This window comes from Rhododendron vialii, chromosome 2a, assembly GCF_030253575.1.
Source record: "Rhododendron vialii isolate Sample 1 chromosome 2a, ASM3025357v1".
Lineage (NCBI taxonomy): Eukaryota > Viridiplantae > Streptophyta > Magnoliopsida > Ericales > Ericaceae > Rhododendron > Rhododendron vialii.
Genome location: NC_080558.1, coordinates 23,869,842 through 23,896,360, shown reverse-complemented (window position 1 = coordinate 23,896,360; position 26,519 = coordinate 23,869,842). Strand labels below are relative to the sequence as shown.

Below are 26,519 nucleotides of genomic sequence, written 5' to 3'. Positions count from 1 at the left end.
AGAGTCGGAGCGTTCCTTCTTTCTTTTTGACGAAAAGCGCTGGAGCTCCCCATGGTGAGGTACTAGGTCGGATAAAACCCTTCTCTAAGAGTTCCTACAACTGTGTTTTCAACTCTCGTAGTTCTGCTGGAGCCATTCGATACGGGGCCATCGAGATTGGGGCTGTGCCGGGTTGTAGTTCGATGGTGAAATCCAATTCTCTTGGCGGCGGTAATCCAGGTAATTCTTCTGGAAATACGTCTTCGTACTCGCAGACAACGTGAGGGAGGCCCAACTCCATTCGGTCCGTTTCCTCCAATGTGAGACTTGCTAACCATCCAGCAAGCTTCCTATGCCACTACGTTTTGTGCGCGTGGGGTGCAGATGGGTCTTGTCTATCCCCCTTAAACTTGAAACTCGTTCCATCTGGTGCATAGGCTGTCACCACCTTTTGATGGCAGTCTATGACAGCTCGGTGCGCAGTCAACCAGTCCATTCCGAGTATGACGTCAAAGTCCGTCATTTCAATTACTCGTAAGTCGCATGTTAACCGCAAGTTCGATACCTCTAGTTCGCACCCTTTACAGATTAGTACTATCGAAATCTTACCCCCTAGTGGTGAGGTCACATGGATAGTTGTCTTTAGAGGTTCAGTTTCTAATCCAAGTGTAGATATACATGTGGCAGATATGAATGAGTGCGAAGCTCCAGAATCAAATAGTGCTTGAACACATGTAGTAAAAAGAGTGAGGGTACCTTGGATTACTGCAGGGTCCATCTCTTCTTCTGTTCCTTGCAGTGCAAACACTCTTCCAGCATTGGGCTGGATTGGCCCGTTTGGTCCTCTATTCTGGAAAGGGCGAGTTGGTGGTTGGTTCCACCCACCACAAGGCTGGTTCTGTTCTCCGGGTTGGTTACCATTCCAAACCGGCCTAGCTTGATTTTGATTCTGATTTCCAAGTCCTGTAGTCCTGACCTGATTTTGCGGCGGTCCTCCATAGTTTCCAGCGCCATTCCACTTAGGACAATTCCTCTTGATATGTCCATTTTCTAAGCAGTAATAACAGCGGTTGTCTAGGTTTTGATTCTGGGGAAGGGGGTTGCGGTTTGGCCCAAGATTAGGGTTTAGGCCTTGGTTCGGTGATTGGATCGGGTTCGGATTAGGGTTAGGGTTTCGATTGAACCCTGGATTGGGGTTTATCCAAGCTGGGTTGGGTTGTATCGGTTGCAGGCGGGGGTAGTTTTGGTGGTAGGGTTGGGAGGTTAGGGTACCTCGGTTGGTAGGGTTGGTGCGGATAGGTCCTCCAACTGCAGGTATTGCCTTCTTTTGTTCACGCCTTGTCTTGAAATCCAAGCTTTCCCTCTCCATCTTAAGTGCACATTGCACCACTTGTGAGTAGGTGGGAAGCGTCTGCGCCACCACCGCTCGGCGTGTCTCATTGAGTCCCCACTCAAATTTTCTCGCCTTGTCGTCATCAGTAGGTATGATTTTTGCGCCATAGCAAGACAGTTCTTCAAACCGTGCTGCATATTGGGTCACAGTCATTGTGCCTTGCTCAAGGTTCATGAATTCTGAGGCTAGTGCTTGTTTGACAGGTGCTGGGAAGTATTTGTCAAGGAAAATTTCCTCGAACCTGTCCTAAGTCATTGTTGCCACATCATGGGTGTTCTTCATCAGGTCCCACCAATGCTGAGCTTCACCCTGCATCTGATAGGTAGCTAGGGCAATTCGATTGCTGGCCTCCTGAATGTCTAGGGTTTCAAGAATTTTCTTGATTTCTGCTAGCCAAGCTTCTGCAGCTGTGGAGTTAGGTTCTCCTTGAAAGTAGGGCGGGCGACGCTTGCAGAATTCATTTAGTGCCTGACTTCTGGTCATTGGTCCTCGAGGTGTGTGCGGGGCTCCGCGCTGATTCTGGTTATTTGCAGTCGCAGCGGTAATGAACGCTTGCATGAGTTGGACTAGATCGGTAGTCCCAATTTGGTTGTTGAGTTGAGGGGCTCCCTTTTGTCCATTGTTTTGCTCGTTATTCTGGTTGTCTCTCGTTTCCTCCATCTAGATACCGTTATGTTATAATTTGGTAAGGGGGGTTTTTATTATAAGAACATATATATTTGTATAATTATTAAATACGTGGAAGTAAAACATCATAAGAAACTTTTCTTTTATTAACAAAACAAATCAAACACATCATTCGTGTCAAAACACACTACTTAGATGTGTAGCTACCAAAAGTCGAGATAAATTCTACTACTACAATTATTTCCTAAAAAGAAGAAAAAAAAAATGTACTGTGTGTGAAATAACTAGGAAATGTTAAAGAAAACGATCAATCGAACAGCATAGGAAAATTTTCTGCAAGAAGGCTCTGCTGTTCGACGGTGTCCTCTGTGAGCCCGTAGCAACGCCATGTTACTCGCCATAGTGGTTCCTGCTGGTTGTGGTTTAGGTAGTTATAAGGTTCTAGGCGGATGGGTATCTCTGCAAACGTGGGGTCCATCTATAAAGAAAGAAAAATATATTTATCATTAGGTTTTGGTATGTTTCAAACAGTGCTATTTTAAACTTGTAGTGAAAAGCTCAATCTGATGTGATCTACCCAAACTACCCAAGGCCGAGGGTTGAACCTAAGGCTTTGATACCAAGTTGTAACGCCCCGATTTTTGAAAATAAAATTGGAGGTTTTAAATATTGATTTCTAAAAATTTATTGAATTTAAAATTCAAAATCCAAACCGGATAATTCACCATAAAGTTTCGTCTATTACAAATTATCGTAGAAATACTGAAAATAGTCTTTGTGGTAATAAACTAACAAAATAACAGAGCCATCCTCTAAGTTTGATACAGGTCCCAAGCATATTCTGGCTCGGCTTCCACCTCTGGGTTCTCTTCAGCATAAAATTGTTCACCTTCGGGATTTGGTGTCTCTTCTTGATTATCTGCAAAATCTGGCACGGAAGCCAAGCAATCCGTACCTGAGTGAACAAGTTCACCCCGAAGTATAATCCAACCCAACTACCCTTCTTACTTTACAGTTAGCAAGCAGCAGGAATAATAATAGTGCGAAAAAGTAATACAGAGTTTGTTCCACATAAATCAGTTCATTACTATCCATTAACTTGACGTGAAATCTAAGATCTCCTCCGCGGGATCTTTCCTCCCTCAACCGCTAGCCATGCTTGGTCCCATGAGGTCACTTCCCTTTGCTGTCGCAGATGCATCTAAGTTATGTACTGAGTATGCATCCCAATAACTACAACAAGGGGAAAGCTTATCATGCCTGAATCACAACTAGGGTTCGCCTATCTTATATACCACTTCACCATCATCTCTGGACGCACGCCAGTTTATCAAATCATCACTGGACATACGCCAAAACTGGACACACGCCAGTTTATCAACTCATCACTGGACACACGCCAGTTTATCAAATCACCACTGGACACACGCCAGTTTCAATCTCATCACAAATCTCAACATCATGCTTGCAGGCAATCTAGAAATAAAACTTTTCAATTCATCCATTACTTAGCACCGTCTAATGAATTCTATTCGCATACCACCCCATGTCTCTAGGGTCCAATCTAACACTTAAATCAAGTATCGATGCAATATACAGCAAATCAATAATAATTAAAACAATTAATAAACAACGTAACCACGCAACTTATTATGAATGGGCCGTTGCCCTTAATCTTGTATAGTCACAATGTCAACAATAAAGTAAGAGTTTTAAAAGGAATTTAAAAGGAAATTTTTTTAGACTTTTATTAATTAATTCTAAGATAATAGATTAATTAAAAACTAATTAAATACATTAATTGGATAAAAATATTGAAACATTTATCATGACTTTAATATGAGTCCTAAAGGTCCTACGCAACCAGTTGAGTGTCAAAAGTTGGGTCCGGAAGGTCACGGGATTAATTTAAATAAAGATGTTTAAATAAAGTGGCCGAAAGTGAATTAAATAGATAATAAATAATTTACAAATTTAAAATATGCTACTGTTAACAAGATTTCATCCTCAGAATATAGAGAGTCTAAATAAAATTGTTCGGGCATTTATAATAAGGTTATAAGGTCGTAAAGAATTTTTAATTGAAAACACTGTAACAATAATAATAAATAGTAAATTAAATAAAAAAAATATGCAATTAACAAGATAACTTCTTTGAGGTGTGAGGAATCAAAGAAAAATAGTCTGGGTGTTAAAAATATTGTTTGAAAGGTCGCAAATATTTTTCGTTTGTAAACTTTGGTAGATAACGAACAAATAATTTAATAAATAGATAATTAAATAAAAAAAATATGATCTTAATAAGTTATGATCTGTGGAGTGTGAAAAGTCTAGGAAAAATAGTTCGGGGGTCGAAAACGATGTTCGGAAGGTCGAAAAGTCGATTCGAAACAAAATAGGTCAAACCGCAAGGTCTGACCGGTCAAAGGTTGCGGTGGGAAGCCCAGCCGCGAACTCGCGACGTGTTCTTGCGGTCCGCAGGTTGCGGCCGCAAGGTTGAAGGCAGAAACGATTTTTTTTGGTTTTGGGCTCGGTTTTCGATGCATGGGTTCGTTCGGGCTATTGGGTTACGCATAAAAACAATAAATATACTTAGAGGAGTGTTTGGAAGGGGTTATACTACCTTGGTTCAGGCCGAATTGATTTTAGAACGAAACTTGATTTGGAGAAGACGACTACGGTTTTGGCGATCGGGGGACTTTGGGCTCGAATTGAATGATGCTTGGGGATGCTTGGGATTGAAGGAAGAGATTGGAATAGTCAATTCGGGTCTCGGTTGGTCGTGGCTACGAAACCCACTTTTCTCTCTCTAAAACTCCATTGATTGGAGTTCGATTTTTCTCCGATTTCTCTCTCTCTCTGGACTGGTGGAATATGGGGAGTGGCGTGGTGTGCCCTAGGGTCGGGGTTATAGGGTATATATAAGGGAATTTTTTATAAAAGTTGATGAAATTTGAGTTTAAAAAGGATTCTAATTCTAGGGCTTGAGATGAACGAAAATAAGGGTGGAGATAATCAGGGAGAGGGAGTAGAGTCTGAGTAGGAGAGGGAGAGGTGGAAAGAAATTCGTAATATACATGCATGCAATTAAAAAAATGAAATAGGATAATTAGATTAGAATAATTATGTTTGTATAAATATATCCTATTAAAGAATAATTAATTTTTATTATCAATAATACTAATTATATGATATTATTTTTAATAAAAGTATCGGGTTGTTACAGAAAAAAGTTCAAGCACAACAGTAATGCCCCAAATTAATCACTAAAGCATTCAATAAAGGGAACAAATTAAAGCATTCAAAGAGGCAAAACAGGACAAAGAGCAAACAATTAACCACTTAAAATTCTATGTTGTAGGAACGAAGCCCAAAATGTGCTATGTATGAACCACTTAAAATTCTTGCATCTGCAAAACCCCAAGGGGGGTGCAACGGGTCGCAAAGATCGACAACCAATTCGAGAAATCAATAACAATGTTCAAGTTCTACCTCTCAACTAATTTCGAGAGAGAGAGAGAGAGAGAGAGAGAGAGAGAGAGAGAGAGACCTCGTGGTGGTGCGTTGGTGGTGCTAAGAGGTGCGGTGCTACTGCTCGTGATGGTGGTGGTGGTGTGTCGGAGTGGCTAGGTCGGTGTGGGGGTAAGAGAGGGACGATCGAGAGAGTGAGGGGACTAGCGGCGGGTAATGGGTATGAGTGGGTAGGTCGTGGTGGTGGGCATGGGGGAGAGAGACGATTGAGATAGTGGGGGAGAGAGACGATTGAGATAGTGAGGGAAAGAGTGTGCGAGAAGATGGGGAGGAGAGGCAGAGCGGATCTGGAGAGAGAGAGAGAGAGAGAGAGAGAGAGAGAGAGAGAGAGAGAGAGAGAGAGTGGTGTTTGGGGGCTAGGGTTTTCTGAGGGGTGACGTGAGGGAGAGAATTAATGAAGTGCAGAAATTGGATTAAATGAATCTGAGCCATTTCAACAACTTGTCTCCACACTCTTTTGTTTTATAATAGAGATATAATTTGGTCTCTGATTTAGGCTCCGATTGTAACTTAAGAAAAGGAAAAGAAAAGAAAGAAAAGAAAATAGAAGAAAAATGGGAGAAAAAATTACTATTAAATAAATTTAAAATTTTTATTTTCTTTCAACCAAACAATAGAAGTCCTTTTCCTTGAGTCTTAGAGAAAATGGAAGAAGGGAAAGGAAAATAATTTTTTTTTTCCCTCTAGGTTGTTTGGTTCCTGGTTTAGGGGGAAGGAAAAAAAAAAGTTGGAATTCTGGAAGGAAGAGTCCAGAAAGGAGGAAAGTCAGGAAGAAAACTGACGATAAAAAAAATTGAGGAAAAAAAGGTGGGCACCATTTTCACTCTCTGTGTCAAAAGGGGTCTCTCATCTCCCGGAGTCTACAAGAGAGGTCTCTCTCATCTCTTCAAAGGCTTGATTCTTGAAGCTAGATCTGTTCTTACACGCCATTTTTTCTTTGGAAACCAAATAAGAGAAAATCATTTTCTTCCTTACTTTCTCTCAGTTTTTTTTTCTAGAACCAAACAAGACTTTCTTTCAAATTTTCCTCTTAAACATTTTCTCTCATTTTCTTTCTTTTCGACACGTTCCAAACAAAGCGTTAAGTTCAAAATTTGAAATAGAGTATCAATTTTCAGCCCCCGGGCCCAACGCGTTTTTCTCTTTTCCTCTCTCTCCTCTCCAGAATACTTCTCTCCCGCCATCTTCTCTCTCTGTGTACCAGCAACTAATCTGCCTCAGACGAAGCAACCCAGTCTCCGACGACCTTCAACGACGCAAACCAGTCATAGACGACCCTCCGACGACTCTTGCCGACTCTCCCCGACCTTCGAAATTGCATTCCCAGGCGTTATTGACCACCGACGACTACCTATCGACCACCGGCGATCTCCGGCGACCACCACCCAACACGCGCTGAGCACGGCATCGACTCCACGGGACGCCGAGCTCATTGATTCTGTGCTCGATGTCGTGAGGAAGGAGGCCGAAAACTGTGACTGCCTCCAAGGTATATAGTTACGTTACTTATTCGTATGGATTATACTGTTTGTTTTTTGTAGAGGACCGAACTCGACTCTTGCTTCGTTGTGCTCGGCAACAGCTTAGCCACACCTATCGTTGGTCGTCGTCGGTTGTTGCCGTCACCTTGCATTCAGAACGGAAAGAACCGTGCCAAGCTCGGCCACCCTGGAGAGGTGGACCCGTAGACGAACTTTTGCTTGGCCCAAAGTCCCTTCAGGTTCGGCTACCCTTATGCTCGGCTACCCGCACGACCAGTCGGGCTCGGCCACCTGCGCACTCACGTGCGTCCCGCGTGCTGAGGCGGTTACACCAAAGGATAATCATGAGCGCACGTGAAGTGTGCCAGCTCACACCAAAACGGTTACCAGATCCGTCCGGCGACGTCATGACGACGTTGCCTGACTCGTGCAAGACACGTGCCCGTGCTTGGGGAGCAAGTCAAGGAAATTCTATAAATACTGAAGGATAACGCCCTTGAAAAGGTACGCACTCTCATACGCGATTAACCACTCAAAACCCTAGTCTCTTTCCTCTCTTCCTACACGTACTTATCCTCTCGCCGGAGGGCCTTGCCGGGCAACCCCCGGCCAGGTCTTAGTCGTGCGCTCATTGTGCAGGCGGCGAGGAGAAGGCTAGGCAAACATTGGACCAGCGGAGGAAGGACTCGAGCCAGAAGAGATCACGGGCCACACAATTGGTGAACCCGACGTGAAACTTCTCAGCCTCTGATCCAAACGGCTCAAACGCTCTTACAATTCACCTTCCTCTCAAAAAGACGAACGAAAACTCAGCGGCGATGGGCGGAGATCCACCAAACGTCTCAGTTTCTGGAGCCAAAGACACCAGTGGAAACGCGATCCTCCCACCGTTTGCAGAAAGGCACATGTCCATCTCACTACCACCGGATTCTGGGCTCTCTCCGGCCGCAGACGACATAACAACGGCCTACATCCGCCTTCTGCAACGGCGAGACGACGAAAGAGACAACGAACTCGCAGCGCTGAGGGCGGAAGTAGCCAAGATGAAGCAACATATGCAGGACGCAACCCCAGCTGCCTCCAGATCCACCGGAGGCGGACGACGGAAGCGAAGAAACTCTCCTCCCCCTCCTCCCCCTCCGCCGCGGGACCACACCAACGAGGCGGGCCATCGCGTCTCCGTCAAAGACCGCCTAGGGTTTACGCCAGAAAAGGGAGACGCCCGGGAAATTATCCTCTACAAACGACCTGCAACATCTGGTACACACCATTCAAGGTCCCACCATGAGCGGACCCGCACCAGGGACACCGAATCATTCACGAGCACGTACTCGACTGGTCGCGCGGAGTTCTCTCGCACGACGGCCTCACGCCGAAGCCGAGACTCCGTCGAAACCAGGCGCCACGTCTCTGAACGCCTCGGGGGGATACCACCAGAAAACTTGGATAATGAAAATGACGTTCGGCGGAATGGCAAAAGCGTGCGGATCGAAGGGGCGGAGGATGGGAACAAAACCTATTACGATAAAGAGAAATCGGTTAACCACCCCCGTAGGGAGACAACGGACCTACGGGACAAGCTTCGCAGCCGTGTACGCGAGAAAACCTCAGAAAGAGAGAAGCACCCAAAGAGGCCGCGGACGGACGAGCTTGGCAAACCACCGCGCCCTGGATTCGAACGGCAACTAAAAGACCTCGGTATCTCACCCTTCACCTCCCACATCATCAACACTATCGCCGAACCCAATTTCCACCTACCAAAATTCACCAAGTTCGACCCAAGCACCTGTGAAGCTTACACTCACCTCATTCACTTTCGTCAAACCATCGAGTTGTGCACTACAAAGGACGAGATTAAATGCAAAGCGTTCCCATCCAGCCTCGGCTCTCTTGGACTCCAGTGGTTCAACAAATTGCCCGCTGGATCCATACGGAACCTGGCTGACCTTGAACGCGCCTTCAACACCCGTTTTATTACCAGTAATAGAACAGCGAAGGAGCCTGAATCCTTGACCCAGATGAGGAAGCTCCCAAATGAAACACTCAGGCACTACGCGGAGCGGTACTGGCAACTTTTCAATGAAATTCCCGGAATCGATGAGTATTGGGCCGCGCGTACCTTCAAAAATGGGTTAGAATCTGGGAGCAAAATACTCGATGAACTGGCCATTCGACCTCCGCACGGCATGGGAGAATTAATGCGTGTCGTGGAACGTTTTTGTGCTCTTGAAGAGTTCTACGCAGACCGGGCCGCTCAGGGGATTCCCAACTCAACAGCTTCCCTAACAACAACAACCCCTCAGCTGCAGACACCAGTCGCAACTCCACAATCCCACCCAAAGAAGCACGTCAACAACATCAAGGAAGGGAAGAAACGCCAGCCAAAGGAGCACGACTACGTGGCTGAAACCACCCACTTCAAAGAACCCATCTGGTCCTTCCTAAAGGAAATCATGAGGCAACCATGGTTTGAGTGGCCGCAAGGCAAACTGGGCACGGACAACGGCCAGGCGGATCAGAACCCAAGAAAGAAGTGCTCATACCACAATGAGCTCGGCCACTACACAACGGCATGTGCTCCATACAAAGCATTGTTGGAACGACTGGCAGCCCAAGGCCATCTCGACCAATACATTGATCGAGCAAAGACGCCAACCCGCCCACCTGTCGGAAATCCCAACCCCAACGAGCCGCGGCCAACGATACATGTCATCCACGGCCCAATGACAAAGGAATCCGAAGCACATCTCAAAGCCGACCTCGATCGCGCCTCCACTTCTAAACAAGTGCTTGCGGTAAGACCCGGGTCAAAACGCCCGCGTCCGGACGAAACACCCAGGTGGACCATCACTTTCACGGAGCGCGACCTCGAGTTCGTACAAACTCCACATTCTGATGCTCTTGTCGTCACCGTGCAAATCGGAGTCCATGATGTTAAGCGAATTCTCATCGACCAGGGAAGCTCAGCAGAGGTGATGTATTACGACTTGTTCAAAAAACTCGACCTTCCAGAATCGGCCCTACAACCCGCCGAAGTCCCTCTCATCGGATTCAACGGGGCACCAGTTTGGCCACTTGGACGGATCTTCCTTCCGGTCGTCGCAGGTTCAAAAACGTTGACCGTCGAATTCATCGTCGTCAACGTGCCAAGCCCGTACAACGCAATTCTTGGCCGAACCTGGCTTCACAACATGCAAGCAATCGCTTCAACCTACCACCAAGTTGTTCGCTTCATCGGCTCCGACGGACGACAAGAAGATCTAAGAGGTGACCAAGTCGCCTCGAAAAAGTGCTACGTCTCAGCCGTCCACAACTCCGCCAAAGCTAAAGAAGTACAATGTGTTGAAGTACCCAATTTGAACATGACCGACGACGTTGGCCAAAAAGCCGAAGACAAAGCAGAGGAAGATCTCGTCAAAATGCCGATCAACGAAGATGGCTCCCGTTTCTTCTTGATCAGCTCTTCTATCAGCGAGGTCGACCGCGAAGAAATGTTTCAGTACCTCAAGGAGAACATGGAAGTCTTTGCCTGGACCCCCAACGAAATGCCGGGGGTCGATCCAAATTTCATCAGCCACTCTCTCAATATCAAGAAAGACGCAAAACCAGTCGTCCAAAAGGCCAGGCGTTCCGCAGCCGAACACGCCGACGCCGTCACCGAAGAGGTCAAGCGTCTGCTTGAAGCAAATGCAATTCAAGAAGTGCAATACCCAACGTGGCTGTCCAACACCGTTGTCGTTAAGAAGAAAAACGGCAAATGGCGAGTCTGCGTGGATTACACCAATCTCAACGACGCTTGCCCAAAAGATTGGTTCCCACTTCCAAAGATTGACCAACTCGTGGATGCAACAGCAGGACATGCTCGGCTAAGCTTTCTGGATGCTTACCGTGGCTACCACCAAATTGCCATGGACCCTGACGACATGGAGAAAACTGCTTTCATCACGCCTTATGGCATCTTCTGCTACCGCGTCATGCCCTTTGGACTCAAGAATTCTGGTGCGACGTTCAACAGAGCAATATTCAAGATGTTGCAAGAACAAATTGGCTACACCGTGGAGGCTTACATTGACGATTTGGTCGTCAAGAGCAAGCAGGAATCCAACCACTTGCGAGACTTGGCGGAAGTCATCGAAATTCTCAAGTACCACAAGCTTCGACTGAACCCAGAGAAGTGCGCATTCGGAGTAAGCGCAGGAAAGTTCCTCGGGCACCTTGTCACTCGAAGAGGTATTGAAGCCGACCCCAACCAAATCAAGGCTGTTAAAGAGTTGCGCCCACCAAGAACAATCAAGGAAGTACAGCGGCTCACTGGGATGGCAGCCGCTTTGAACCGATTCATCAGCAAATCATCGGACAAGTGCCACGCGTTCTTCCACGCCTTGAAGGGAAAAAGCCGGCGCAGCTTTGAATGGACCCCGGATTGCGAATCTGCTCTGACCGAACTCAAAGACTATCTAAATTCCGCCCCGATGCTGGTGAAACCTAAAGAGTTCGAAATTCTATATCTCTATCTCGCCGTGTCCGCCCACGCAACAAGTTCCGCACTCATACGACGGGAGGGCGCCGAAGACAAACCCATCTACTTCACAAGCAAGACGCTCCTTCCAGCTCAGACACGCTACCTACCACTTGAAAAATTGGCACTTGCTCTTGTCACAGCGGCCAGGAAACTTCTGCCTTATTTCCAATCACATCCCATTGTCGTCTTAACGGAGCACCCGCTCAAAGCTATCCTTCGAAAGGCAGATCTCTCCAACCGTATATCCAAGTGGGCTGTCGAACTTGCAAACTTCGACATTAGCTTTGAGCCGCGAACAGCAGTTAAGGGCCAGGTGTTGGCCGACTTCATAGCAGAACTCACCCCAGAAGACACAGTGGCACTCAACGCTCCCACCCCAACGGAAGCTAAAGATACTAACCCACCAACCAAACAGTGGCACCTTTTTCAAGGAGAAACTTGGCGGCTTAATGTCGACGGGGCATCCAACAGCAACGGAGCAGGGGCTGGGGTAGTCTTGGTCTCACCTTGTGGAACACTTCATGAAAGCTCCCTCACCATCGACTTCCCAGCCACCAACAACGAAGCAGAATATGAGGCACTCCTCGCCGGTTTGCGCTCAGCCGTCGCAATGAATGTCACCAGCCTCGCTGTATACTGCGATTCCCAGCTCATCGTCAATCAAGTACTTGGCGACTATGAAGCTCGGGACCCTCGAATGATGAAATACCAAGCTGCAACAGCCAAGCTCATCTCCCAGTTCCACAATTTCAGCATCGAACAGGTCAACCGTGAGCACAACGCTCACGCGGACGCACTTGCAGGCCTCGCCTCGGCATCCACAGCCTCAGAATTCAGGACCATCAACTTCGGCAGCATTGACCGCCCGTCCTTTGAACCCACTCCAGAGGTACTCAATATCGAACTCGGTCCCAGCTGGATGGACGAGATTGTTGCGTTTCTGAAACACGACTACCTACCCACCGACAAGAAGGAAGCTTACCGTGTGAGAAATAAGGCCGCTTACTACTGGCTTTCTGAAAGCGGCCAACTATACAGGAAATCCATCTCCGGGCCGTACCTCCTCGTTGTCCACCCCACCCAAGTACCTGAAATCCTGACCGAACTTCACTCAGGAAGTTGTGGCTGTCACTCTGGCGGCCGCTCCCTGTGTCAACGCGCCATAAGCCAAGGCTACTTCTGGAAGAACATGAAGAAAGACTGCGAGGAAGTTGTCCGCAAATGCCGACCGTGCCAGCTGTTTTCACCGATCCCAAAAAAGCCAGCCCAGGATCTCTCACCCATCACAAGTCCTTGGCCCTTTGCCCAATGGGGGCTCGACATCGTGGGAAAGCTACCTACAGCTCCTGGAGGCTTCAAGTTTCTGATTACGGCAACAGACTACTTCTCCAAATGGGTTGAAGCTGAACCTCTCGTCACAACAACTGAGGCTGATGTTCGACGATTCGTATGGCGAAACATTGTTACCAGGTTCGGCGTGCCTTACGCAATCGTCTCTGATAACGGCACTCAATTCGTCGGCAAGGACCTCACAAACCTTTGTGCCGAGTTTGGGATACGTTTCTTCAACTCCACACCAGCTTACCCGCAAGGAAATGGCCAAGCAGAGGCCACAAACAAAACCGTCTGTGCCGGCATCAAGCGTCGACTGAACTCCAAAAGAGGAAAATGGGCTGAAGAACTGCCACGCGTTTTATGGGCCTACCGATCGACACCAAGGCGATCAACGGGCCAAACACCATTTTCAATGGCATTTGGCATGGAAGCCGTCATCCCATTGGAGTCCAAGTTTCCAACTCTCAGGACAGAAACGTTTGACCCGAAAACAAACGACGACGCCATCACACAGGAACTAATTTTGGCAGAGGAGAAGCGAGATGACGCTCGCCTGCACCTTGCCAATTACCAGCAACAGGTGGCTAAGGGGTATAATCGTGGCGTGAGAATCAAAAAAGTTCAAGCCGGACGATTTGGTTTGGCGAAAAGTTGTGCAAGCCAACAAGAAAACAAAGTTCAAGCCTAACTGGGAGGGACCTTTCCGTATCGTCAAGATTGCTGGTGAAGGTGCCTACATGCTGGAGGACATGAATGGGAAAGTACTCACTAACCCATGGAATGCACAGAATCTCAAGAAGGCGTACATGTAATTGAAATCCCGAACAATGTACTCCATGTTCGGCAACTGACTATCCTATTTTCCTTTAAGTTGGCTTCGGCCCAAGTCTTTTTATTTTTAACTTGTACTTCCATGTTTGGGAAATCAAAGAAACTTATCTTACAGTAGTCATTTGCAAATTCCAAATCTTTGCTCTTTGCTTTTCTTCGGCAGATATCAGCCGACCACAAACGATGACCTCGGTCACACCCACAAACGGCTATTACGCCTCCGCTTCGGCCACTATTACTGCCCAAAAGAAGCAAAACGGACATCAGGTCCACCGAGCCCAAAAACAGTCTGGCTGGAATTCGGGCTCCGGTTCGGCTCGGCAAGACACTGAGGTCGGCCAAAGCCTGGTTACACTCACATTTTGGTGAGCAAACCACCCACAACCGCATCAGTTAATTAACGACCGAGCAAAATTACATGCTCGGCACTATCTCCTCTCCATACTTCCACTCAACTTTGGTCCAGGCTCGGCAAATCTACAGCTATTAACTACAACGTCGAGCAAATATCCATACGCTTCAACCGAACGTAGACCAAAGTGGAGGCCACGGATATATATCACGTAAGCAAAAATGGCCAAAACCCAACAAAACACATGAAAGAAACCTGTGGCCACGCTAATTTAACCGAACACAACACCATGCTCGGCACATTCTTTATACCATTCTCATACACTACTTTGGTCAAAGCTCGGCATGAACTGAGCAACTACAAAGTTGATCCAAACATCCGTATTATTCAGCCGAACATAGACCAAAGCGGGGGCTACAGTTAACTACGAACTACAAAACAAGCAAGAATATGCCAAAGAAAGCATTGCAAAAGTTCAAAGTAATCCATTAAAGAGAGCATCCATTCAAGTTCGGCAAAATATCCAACAATCATTACATCCGGCACGATAAAATCCGAACTCGGATCCGCCCGGTCCAAAAAAGTTCAAACCAAAACAAGAAAATCACTAAGTAAAAAGCAAAAAGCAACAGCCTCGGCAACAACTTCAAACTTGGGCAGCATCTTCACCCTCGGCACCAACTGCACCTGAACCACCAAGACCAGCCGCATCCTTGGCCAGAGCAACTTCATCAACGTTCACCGATCCTCGCTCGGCGACAGCATCCGCCTTGTCGCCAACACCATCCCCCACGGCTGAAGGACCTTCGGCAATAACGTCGGCGTCGGTCAAATCTTCGACGTCGTCGTCACTCTCGGGAAATTCCTCCGGGGGGAGAGGTGCACACTCTTCCTCAGTATACGGAAGGACGAGCTCGGGAGTTGAGGGAGCTGGAATCGACTTCATCAAATTCGTATCAGCCTCCAGCTGCATAACTCCACAAGCGGCCGTCACGCCGTCCTTGTATCCCCCTCGGTAGGCGATGGGGACCCTCATCCTAATGGCGTCATTGACCATTGACCGAGCCTCCCGCATGTATTCGGCACCGGCTCGGTCAAAGCCAGCCTGATAAGCCGCCCCATCAACCTCCTTCATCTTTCTCTTTTCTCTCCTCAGCACTTTGGCCAACTCCTGATCGGCCTTCTTCATCCTCAACTCCATCTCATCCCTCTCTTTTTCAACTTCGGCGACCTGGGCCTTCACAGTCTTCAAGCTCCCTTTGTAGCTCCTCACCTTCTCTCGCTCGACCCGTAACTCATCGAGAAAGCGGGCGCGCTCGGCAAGGGCGAGCTCGGCATCCTTTGTAGAGCGAAGAATGGCCTGCCCAGCCTATCAAACAAAAGATCGTCGGCCTGGGGTGACGTAAAGAATATAATCGAAGAATCAGGGTCGGATCATACCTGAACAAGGTAAGCGCCGGCGTGGATCAAGCTCGGCTGAAGCCCCTGAGGAATTTTGGCCATGTCCTTCGGTAAGGCCAGGCCTTGAAGCATAGCAGATGCCAGCCCCGGTTCAGTCTTCACCGAGTCCTCCACCGTCACGACTCTACCTTCGGCCAGCGCATAAGATGGAGCGAACTCCTGAGCAGCAGAACCGCCAGCCGAACCTGAAAGGTGCTCGGCTACCTTTGAGCCACCAGCTGCAGACGACTCAGTTTTCTCATGCTCGCTGGGGCGAGAGCTCGGCGGCTTGGTGGGAAAGAAATCGTGAGTAACCTTCTGTCGCTTTTCCGCAGGTTCAGCAGAACCCGACCCCTGGTGCACGGCCTTTCCGTCCCGGATGTTCACCCGAACAACGTTGCGACGGCCCATTTCGTTCACAGGTTCTTGAACGACGGTTTGAAGGGGAACGTGAATACCAGGTTGCTCGGCTGGGCGACTCTCCTGGAACCAGAACTCTGCTGGCTTCCGGAACGTTGGCAACTTAACCCTCGGCTGCTTGCTAGCTTTTGACGGTTTCACCTTTTTTCCTCGGTTACCTCGGCTTCCTCGGTCCTGATCTTCCGTGCTCGGCGCCGACTCCCCTCCCTTTCTTCTGAGCTTACCCCTGTAAGACGGCTCGTAACCAAGCAACGTCGGCGCATCCCTACAGGCTTGAGACAAGAGGATATCGACGTGCGCCTCAATGGACAAAGATTGTTGAGTTTTTGTGATGGCTCGGTGATCTGCAGAATAACGACAACCAACAAATTAAGAAATGCATAAATATATATGCTCGGCTGACCAAAAAAAAAAAAAAAAAATGATGATGACCTACCTCTAAAGTCTTTGACCTTTGGAACGGTGAACCTACGGTTGGACTGGTTGCCGAACTCAAAGTTACCGCTCACTTCAACGTAAAAATTCGCCCATTTGTCAGTATCGGGCAATCCGTCAACAAGGGGTTGTTTCTTACTACGTGTCGACAGATACCGACGCTCGGTCTGGCCGTGCCTAGACATGATGTATGTGTGGAAAAGGTCGGCGACGGTAAACTCGAGGTCGTGCAGTTCCTTCAACTTTATTACCGACATCACTATTCGGTAACTGTTGACGGCAAAATAATGAGGGACGATGCTGAACCGAGCAAGGATTTCCCTCAAAAATGGATGCAGAGGGAATCTCAACCCTGCCTCACATATCGCCATAAGAGGGACGGTGATGTGCTCGGGGTGGTCTTCCCTTGTGTCCTTTATTCTGTTGCTTGCCACTTGATTGATCACAACATCGTCGGAGATGTTGTATTCTCGGCAAAAGTTTTGGTATTCCCTAGCGTCTCCACAGAAAAAATGGGCATGGGGGCAAACTTGGCCCCTCTCATAGAGATCGGCGACCCCTCTACCCTCAGAGTGAGACTCACTGTACCCGGAGTGGATGGAAGATGGAGCGTCGGCATACGACACGAATCTGGATTCGGCCTCTGGCCCAGGGCGAGGCTCGGCCTCAAAGTGAGTCGACGTGCTAAAAGAGATCTCGGGATCGGTGCCAAACTCGTCGGCACCGTACTCGAAAACACGTTCGGCATTCGAGTCATTGGTGTCGGTAGACATATTGGAGGCGATGGACGAAATTTGTTGTCGGCGTCTGTTTTGTTCCAGCCACTCGCGGAACACAGAATCTCCAGAATCCCCACTCGAGCTTTCGGAGTCGGAAGAAATGACTACAATTGGGTGAGCCAGACCTATCACACAGAGAAAAAAGATGAGAAACCTTATCGTCGGCGACGGATGAAGATCTCTCTACGCTCGGCTACCCTACTGGCCCACCCTATCTTTGTCCTATGAAGAACTCAAGCTCGGATGAATCTACAGCCCTTGTGTTGGGGCTCGGCGTCGGCCAAGCCCAGCCCACAACGAAGCTGGGGCTCGGAAGAACAGGTTGAAGGGAAGATGAACAGTTCGTTCACCCCCAGGTCTTGTACTGTTCACATAGAACAGGAAACGCTCCAAGAAACCCAGGAAGATCGAGAAAGAGTTGGAGAAATAGCAAAAAAAGTGAAGAGAGGCAGAAAGCGGACTCATACCTGAGATCTGTAGCAAGGTTTGGTGGCAAGGCGCTGAGAAATCAAGACTGGAAAGAGAACGAGCGTGTGACAGAGCTCTGGCAATGGAGGTTTAGAGAGAGAAAGCGACGGTGGCTTCTCTCTCTAACCCTAACCCTTTATATAGAAGTAGGGTTTGGGGTCCAAATTTCCCGCCCAAATCACTGCACCGCCGAACCTGCATCCAATGAGCACTCGACGCGTGGCGTGATGAGATGTCTTGACAGAGCCTCACGCGTGCCAACCGTCCTCCTGTCAGCCGTACCCAACAAGAAATGGACACCTGGCGTTCCTACATTAGTCCATGATTTGTGACGGTTTGTAAAATATTGGGCTCGGCGAAATTCTGTCCAGCTACCCTATTTCATGATCGGCAAAGAAGTATGTTCGGCCAGTGGAGCTCACGTCAATCCCTACTACGCGCTCGGCGTCAGTAGAGATTGAGGGGCTATTGTAGAGGACCGAACTCGACTCTTGCTTCGTTGTGCTCGGCAACAGCTTAGCCACACCTATCGTTGGTCGTCGTCGGTTGTTGCCGTCACCTTGCATTCAGAACGGAAAGAACCGTGCCAAGCTCGGCCACCCTGGAGAGGTGGACCCGTAGACGAACTTTTGCTTGGCCCAAAGTCCCTTCAGGTTCGGCTACCCTTATGCTCGGCTACCCGCACGACCAGTCGGGCTCGGCCACCTGCGCACTCACGTGCGTCCCGCGTGCTGAGGCGGTTACACCAAAGGATAATCATGAGCGCACGTGAAGTGTGCCAGCTCACACCAAAACGGTTACCAGATCCGTCCGGCGACGTCATGACGACGTTGCCTGACTCGTGCAAGACACGTGCCCGTGCTTGGGGAGCAAGTCAAGGAAATTCTATAAATACTGAAGGATAACGCCCTTGAAAAGGTACGCACTCTCATACGCGATTAACCACTCAAAACCCTAGTCTCTTTCCTCTCTTCCTACACGTACTTATCCTCTCGCCGGAGGGCCTTGCCGGGCAACCCCCGGCCAGGTCTTAGTCGTGCGCTCATTGTGCAGGCGGCGAGGAGAAGGCTAGGCAAACATTGGACCAGCGGAGGAAGGACTCGAGCCAGAAGAGATCACGGGCCACACATTTTTATCGGTAGCTAGGTTTGCTCTGGCCATAGCGATTGCTTATTATATACTATATAGATACGTATTCGTCTGGATCTTTAGTGTTTGTGAATATCTGTGTCTTTAGTTCGTTTTAGTTTGTGCTTAAGTTAGTAGGTGTACATTTGATGCACCTTTACGGTAGGTGAATTCTCGGTTAAAATTCTGACAAATGCTGTTTCGGTAGCTAGATCTGCTCTGGGGATAAGGATAAGATTAAAGGGGTTCTTTCCTGGCAAGAGGGGTCTCCGGCAGGGTGATCCCATTTCTCCTTACCTTTTTTCGCTTGGTCATGGAGGCTTTTTCAGCCATGTTACATCAAAGAGTTGCCTCTGGCTCTTTTACTCTCCATCCCAAGTGTGCAGCCATTAATCTTTCTCACTTGATTTTTGCGGATGACATGTTCATTTTGTGTCGAGCCAATGATCACACTTTTCAGTCCATTCATCGGCACTTGCAAGAGTTCTTTTCTCTTTCAGGGCTGCAACCTAATCTAAACAAGAGTGCTTGCTTTTTTGCTGGTATTGAGGATAATCAGAAAAGTGCTCTTAAGGCAGTGCTGAATATTCCTGAGGCATCTTTTCCTGTGACATATTTGGGGGTTCCCCTGATATCTACCAAGTTGAGATATGCTGATTGCTTATTTCTGAAGGAGCAAATTTTACGGAGAATCCAGTCCTGGCCAAATAAACTTCTGTCCTTTGGAGGACGAATGCAGTTGATAACTTCTGTCCTCTTTAGCGTTTAGGTATACTGGTCTTCCATTTTTCTCCTTCCTCCAAAGATTTTGAAGGAAATTGAGAGTGTTCTTAATGCTTTCTTGTGGAGAGGAGTGGAGATGAAGTCCCAGGGGGTCAAAGTAGCTTGGGCTTCAGTTTGTCTTCCTAAATCAGAAGGTGGATTAGGATTTAAGAGACTAAAGGAATGGAATGTCTCCTCAATGCTTAGACATCTGTGGGCTGTTTGCAAGAAAGAAGACATTTTATGGGTTAAGTGGATTCCCTCCTATGTGATAAAGGAGCAATGCCTTTGGTCTATGAAATTGCCCTCAGACGCTTCATGGACTGTAAGGAAACTTTTCAGTCTTAGACATTTAGGGCATCAATTTATTAAATCCAAAATTGGTAATGGCCTCTCCACTTTTCTTTGGCTTGACCATTGGCATAATTTGGGCCCTTTGTTTCAGAAGTTCGGTGATAGAGTGAGCTTCAATTTGGGTAGATCTCTCAATGCCAAAGTGAGTTCTATTATTTACCAGGGAGGATGGAGATGGCCAAGGCTTAGAAATGTAGCCATCCGTGAGATTATTGCAAACATTGAAGGTGGGCTCTTACCTGATATTTCCAAAGGGGATGAGGTTGTTTGGACTTTGACTCCAAATGGTTGTTATTCAGCAAAATCTGCCTGGATGGCCCTTCGAAATAGAGCTCCTAGCCTCCTATTGTGGATTGGGCTCATATGGTATGGCATAAAAAGTATGTTCTTCGCTGGTCTTTCATTTTGTGGGTGGCCCTTCTGGGTAGGCTATCCACTAAAGAAAGATTGTTGGAGTGGGGGGTAACTAATGCTAAGGACTGTGTCCTCTGTTATGGAGGTTAGGAATCTCACAGCCACTTATTTTTTGAATGTCAATATGCTACCTTGGTCTGGACTAGTATCAGGTCCAAGTGTTGTAGGCATGGGGATAGCTTGAGTCTATTGGCTGAAGTCCAGTGGGGATCCCAACATTGTTCCAAGTCAGTTTCAACTATTATTTACCAGTGGTGTTTAGCAACCTTAGTGTACTTCCTTTGGCGGGAGATAAATTCTCGAATATTCAGACAAGTTGGAGTAGATTCCTACACCGTAGTTAAGAGAATTGAGGAAGAGATTAGAGCCTGCTTGGTATCTATGAAGCTTTCCATACATTCTGATTTTGATGTTGCTGTTTGTCAGGCTTGGGGGATCCAATTCGGAGTAGACAATTAGAAGGGTTTGGTGTTTTGTTGCTTTTCTTTTGTTGTGAGCAGTTAGGTTTTCTGGTGGCCATAGTTTTGGCAAGAGTCTTGTAATTTCTGTCCCAAGGCTTTCTCCATGGTCTTTTGGGCTTGGTCCCTTAATAAAATTTGCCTTTTTCCAAAAAAAAGATTAATTTAGTCTGAGTTATGCATAAGGGCCCAATGTCTCAAGGTAGAGATAATTGTAGATTGGAAAATGCTATTTCAGTAGCTAGATCTGGTCCGGCGATAGCGATTGCTTCTATTGGAAACCTAATTTCCAGTCTGAACCTATATGTATGTGTGCACTTATTCTCGGTGGGCTGTGAGTTTTGAGACCTGAATTTGAGTGTTTGTGGTTGTGGTTGTGTTGACTACTTGACTGTATGCATAGGCAGGGCTGGCCCAGGGGTAAGCCCAGCAAGCCCTTAGACTGGGGCAACCAAAAAAAAAAATATATGTTAGATATAAATATAGAAGAGTTTCCTTTAGTAGCGCAAATCAGTTGCTTGCTGTCGTGGTCACTACAAGCTGGAGAACTCCAGGCCCGCCGAGTTCGATCCCCGGCCCTTAGCTCTTGCCTTTACTTTTGTTTTCTTCCTAGGTGTTCCAGTTGGTGTTGGGGGCAATCAGTTTATTTATTTCTTTTTGTTTTCCTCCCAATCCACAATATGATGAAAATTATTTTTATTTCTTCATTTTTGTTCTACCTCTTTTTGTTTTTCTCCCCATCCATAATATTGTGAAAAACAAATTTCTTTGTTGGAAATTTCCGATTTAACAAAAACAAGATTAATGTATAAGTGACATGTTCTTATATTTGATAAAAAAAGAAGTTGTTAGAGTTAAAATAAATCGAATGAGCTAACACGGTTTTTATTTTTACTTTTAAACTACCATTTCGCAAGAGAGATTAAAGAAATTGGCTATGATCTCAATTGAAAATGAGGCGCCATTCCACTAAGAGCATTTTTAGGCATTTTGGGCATTTTTTAAATTTTTTTTATGCTTTTCGAGATAGGTCATTCTACTCACATACATCAACTAAACTCCCCAAAAAAACACACCAAAAGTTAGCAGAACGGGCCCTGAGTTCTTGGATAAATAAAGTACGATGACTCAATTAAAAATTTTGCTTCAAAAAATGCGAGGAGAAATTGTTTTATTTGAATCGGATTGTGCTAAACGTAAAGCACTATAACTGGGGTTAAGATGTTGATTTTTTTGATGTTATTCAAGCTAAAAGAACAACCTAACTTTGATATATTTTTTTTCTATACTTATATGTGTTTTATTTTTATTTTTATGACTTAATAGTAAGTGGGCAACAAAGCATAAAGTTGGGCTAGGACAACCCAAATGTTGGGGAGGTCCCTGTGCATGGGAAGTTCTTAAATACGTTATTTCAAGCTTTTTAGAAGCCAAACTTGTGCCTCGCATAGCATTTGTTTTTTTGCCTCTTCTTTGTTCTAAGTGTTTTTTTGTTTCAGCTATTTGCTCCATCATTTCCGCTCTTGACTCATGTGCTATCTAGTACACGTTGAAAAGAGGAGGGAAGCCCTTTTTACTATTTGTGGAGGAGATTATAGATTGCGTTGGTCTTTTTGCCCAGAGAGACCAACTTTACTGGTACGTGCAACGAGCGACGTATGTCTCGACTAAGATTACCCATATCCTGAAAAGCTGAGAAGAACTCCACAAAGATTGGAAAAAACCCTACACGCCCTATAGCTTACCCTCTATTATCCTGGATTTCATATAAACTTGTTAGCTATCGTTTACTAATCATTTTGTTTTTTGTTGTCAAAAAATTTAGAACCGTAGATTCAACATTTAGGGATATCACAGGTTTGATAATCCAACACCTGATGAAATAATTGTTGGCAACCACTTACGGCAAGGATAACAAGCCTAAACTCCTTAAAATTGCACGATCATGTAAGTATATTTTTGGTTGTATAATAGGTAGAATTGTATCAATGTTTATAACTAATATGTGCTTTGTTAAGTCAGGGGATATACGAGGGAAAAAATGATTGGGACAAAGGAACGATGAGGGTTTTTCATGCAATAGTTGTGTCAAGGTATGGTGTAGAGGATGATAAAGATTATTATTTGATCAAAAATAGTTGAGGACCATATTGGATTGAAAATGGTTACGTTCGGTCATGTGTCATCTCCTATCCAACTTTATGACGAGACTACGTTTTTACAATCACAACGGATAAGCGTAAGGTAGTAATAAAAAATCCGTACGCTTATCCATTGTGATTGTAAAAACGTAGTCATCTTTTATAATTGGGTGCATAAAGTTGGATGTGAGATGACACCTACCTTTGCATAACCGTCTTCGGCCCAGGATGGTCTCTAACTATTTTTGATCAATTAATAATCTTTACCATCCTCTATACTTACTTGATCGTGCAAATTTAAGGAGTTATCTTTGCCGTAAGTGGTTGCCGACAAACAACATCTTTTATTTCATTAGGTGTTGTATTATCAAAACTATGATATTCCTGAATGTTGAATCTATGGTTCTGAGTCTTTTGACAACAAAAATATAAAATGATTAGTAATCGATAGTTAACTAGTCTATATGAAATTCAGGATAGTAGGGGGTAAGCTATAGGGCGTGTAGGGCTTTATCAATCTATCCGTACGCTTATCCGTTGTGATTGTAAAAACGTAGTCATCTTTTATAATTGGGTGCATAAAGTTGGATGTGAGATGACACCTACCTTTGCATAACCGTCTTCGGCCCAGGATGGTCTCTAACTATTTTTGATCAATTAATAATCTTTACCATCCTCTATACTTACTTGATCGTGCAAATTTAAGGAGTTATCTTTGCCGTAAGTGGTTGCCGACAAACAACATCTTTTATTTCATTAGGTGTTGTATTATCAAAACTATGATATTCCTGAATGTTGAATCTATGGTTCTGAGTCTTTTGACAACAAAAATATAAAATGATTAGTAATCGATAGTTAACTAGTCTATATGAAATTCAGGATAGTAGGGGGTAAGCTATAGGGCGTGTAGGGCTTTATCAATCTCTATGGATTTTTTCTCAGCTTTCCAGGATATGGGTAATCTTGGTAGAGACATACGTCGTTCGTTTGCACGTACCGGTAAAATTGGTCTCTCTGGGCCAGAAGACCAACGCAATCGATAATCTCCTCCATAGATAGTAAAAAGGGTTTCCCGCCTCTTTTCAAAGTGTACTGGAGAGCACACGAGTCAAGAACTAAAATGATGGAGCAAATAGCTTAAACGAAAAACAGTTAGAACAATTGATGAATAGGATTATACAACTCAAACTCCTTAACAGTTAGAACAATTGTGTGTGTGATACAGAGAGAGATCTGGGACTGCAGAAGGAGGAGGAGAAGGCAATTTTCAGGGCTGGCCTCATTGTAATTTTTTGTCCTGGTAATAGAATTCACACACGCCTACCAGGAAAAGAAAGCCACAATTTTTCGTTTCCCTTCTTTTCTATCAAACATAACTGTGTGTCTGCTTTTTCCCCGTCCGATGTCACTTATTTCTGGTATACCACTACACTGCGACGTGGAAATGGAGGGTCAGCTTTCATTTAGTATTTCAAAATGATGATTTCTGATACTTTAACTTTTTTTCTTCAGGGCACAATCAATGGCAAGTGTCATTGGTTAGTGGAGCAAAAACTCCCACCTTTTGTGGATGCTTTTCACCAATATGTGACAGACAATAAGATCCGTCCGCAAGTGGAGTGGAGTGGAGTGCAGTTGGTGCCTCCCTTATACTTCCATGCACATGGGCAGAGTTCAATTCCCGTAAGCACCCATCCCCCTCCCCAAGTCTCCTAGTATAGAGTAGATTAGATTTAAAGAATGGCAAAAAAAAGAGAGTAAGATCTGTCCAGCTTCTAATATGTGTCTTGTCCTAAGATGGGCTGGTACCTAAAAATTGCTGTCTAAGCTTGGAAAAGTTTTGTATAGACAATATGTAGGAGCTAAAATCTCCAAAAGCTACTGGATTTACCTCATCTCATAGGTGCTAAACTAGCCCCTCATGTCTTTAAAAGATCCTCTTTGGTAAATACATTTATGCCCAATGATTAAGAAGAGTAACTAATGAGGAAATTGTAGGGAGTTGCATTCTAGTCATGTTACCAACATCTGTTTCTAGCGTCTTTGCTTTTGGCTGCATGCCACACTGGGATTTCAACGTTTCTTAGTTCATAATAAAGCAAACTAGTTTCCTTGGAAAGTTCGATGTGTTAAAATCTGTCTGGCTTTGATGTACAGCAGATTGGTAGTGGCCCCACATAAATACGGCCGCAGTCCTCGGAAAGATGGAACCTTCATGGAATATTTCTAGATTTTTAGGTGACCTTAAGAATTTGATATTTGATATTAGTTGTGTCAGGTTTACTTGGATTGATTTGGAGAAGATACTAGTTATTAGGTTTGCGTGTGTTTTGTAGTTGAGATCTGTTAGGATTTATGTTGTGTTATGGTGCGTTGGTGGTTAATTTAAACTTTCGGTGAATGTTGAAGTGGAACCTTTGTGCCTATTCTTTTAATTTTAGTTACACTTGCATTTCATGACATGATGAAAAGGGTCTCTATCTTTGAAACTAGATACATGATAGTTCTTTTCTGGAGATTTCAACTACAGTCGGACTTGTATCTTGATTTGTATGAGCTTTTAAAGTACCATAGTTCAACAATTTTTTTAAACGAAATGACAGGTTGTTTCTTTTTACACTGACTTTTTGGCCGTAACTTGTGTTGATAGCTGGTTCTAAGCAGTTCAGTTGGTAAAAAGAAGGTTTTCATAAATATATTTTTTCCCCTCTGTAAATTGGTAACGTTGTTTTCTTTGGTGATTTTATTCTTGGCTTTCAAATAGACATCAATCAAGCATTAGGATGGCATCATTTGAGAACATCTGTGGAGCTCACCACTTCGTTTTCTTCAGGGCTGGACTTAGTTTGAGAGACCACCGAGAAGATTGCTCTTCTGGTGTTTTATTTGCTGTTTTTGGTTTATGCTAAGTATTATGCTTCCTTTTTGGATGGTGTTAGATTCCTTTTGTGCATTGTTTGAGTAACAGATGGAGAAAGGGTTGATTGGATCTCCACCACCACCAATTAAACCCTGGATTCCTTGAAGCATTCTCTTATCAGTAGGCCAGGGTCTGGTAGTACTGGGAGACGCATTTCGTTGTTGGCAAATCACTTTAAAGTTTCCGTCAAGTACCCGGATGAAATGCTTTATCAGTGCCGTGTATGTTAATTATCATCTGCTCCTTTTGAATTTTGTTTTTTGTGTGCCTCCACTTGTACTATGCTACACTTATTGCACTATATGATACATGCAGGTTTCAAATAATTCTGAAGATAAGAGAGCTAGTGAGAGCAAGGGAATTGGGATTAAAGTCATTGACAAACCTTACCAGACATACTCCTTTGAACTTGGTGAGAAGAAGTTTGCATACGATGGAGAGAAAAGTTTGTACATAGTGGGGCCTCTTCCACAAAACAAGTTACAGTTGGCAGTGGTAATTGAGGAGTCCAAAACAGTAAATCTTATGATTGTATTGTACAGTTGAATAGTTATACTGCATGCTAATTTTAGTTCAAGACTAAAATGGTACCCCAGGGCTTATATGGCTTTGTTACTGCAGTGGCATCCCAGCTCACAGTGGGAGCCCTGGTGAGGTTAGCAAAAGGTTGAAGCGTTCTTTCCAGTCAAACTCTTTCACTGTTGAAATTGGTTATGCTGCAAAAATACCTTTGAAGTCCATATCCCTTG

At 45.5% G+C, this 26,519-nt stretch overlaps 2 protein-coding genes across 2 annotated transcripts; one reads left to right on the top strand and one right to left on the bottom strand.

Moving 5' to 3' along the window:
- Nucleotides 1-337: 337 nt before the first annotated feature.
- Nucleotides 338-1,525, bottom strand: LOC131317330 (uncharacterized). The gene has a single exon (XM_058346889.1). It carries the CDS (start codon nt 1,523-1,525, stop codon nt 338-340), a length of 1,188 nt encoding a protein of 395 aa, XP_058202872.1.
- A 17,509-nt stretch (nt 1,526-19,034) lies between these two features.
- LOC131317329 (uncharacterized) lies at nt 19,035-20,710 on the top strand. Its single transcript, XM_058346888.1, has 4 exons — nt 19,035-19,484; nt 19,527-19,808; nt 19,929-20,299; nt 20,398-20,710. The coding sequence occupies exons 1-4, from the start codon at nt 19,035-19,037 to the stop codon at nt 20,708-20,710; spliced, it is 1,416 nt and encodes a 471-aa protein (XP_058202871.1).
- The last annotated feature ends 5,809 nt before the right edge of the window (nt 20,711-26,519 follow it).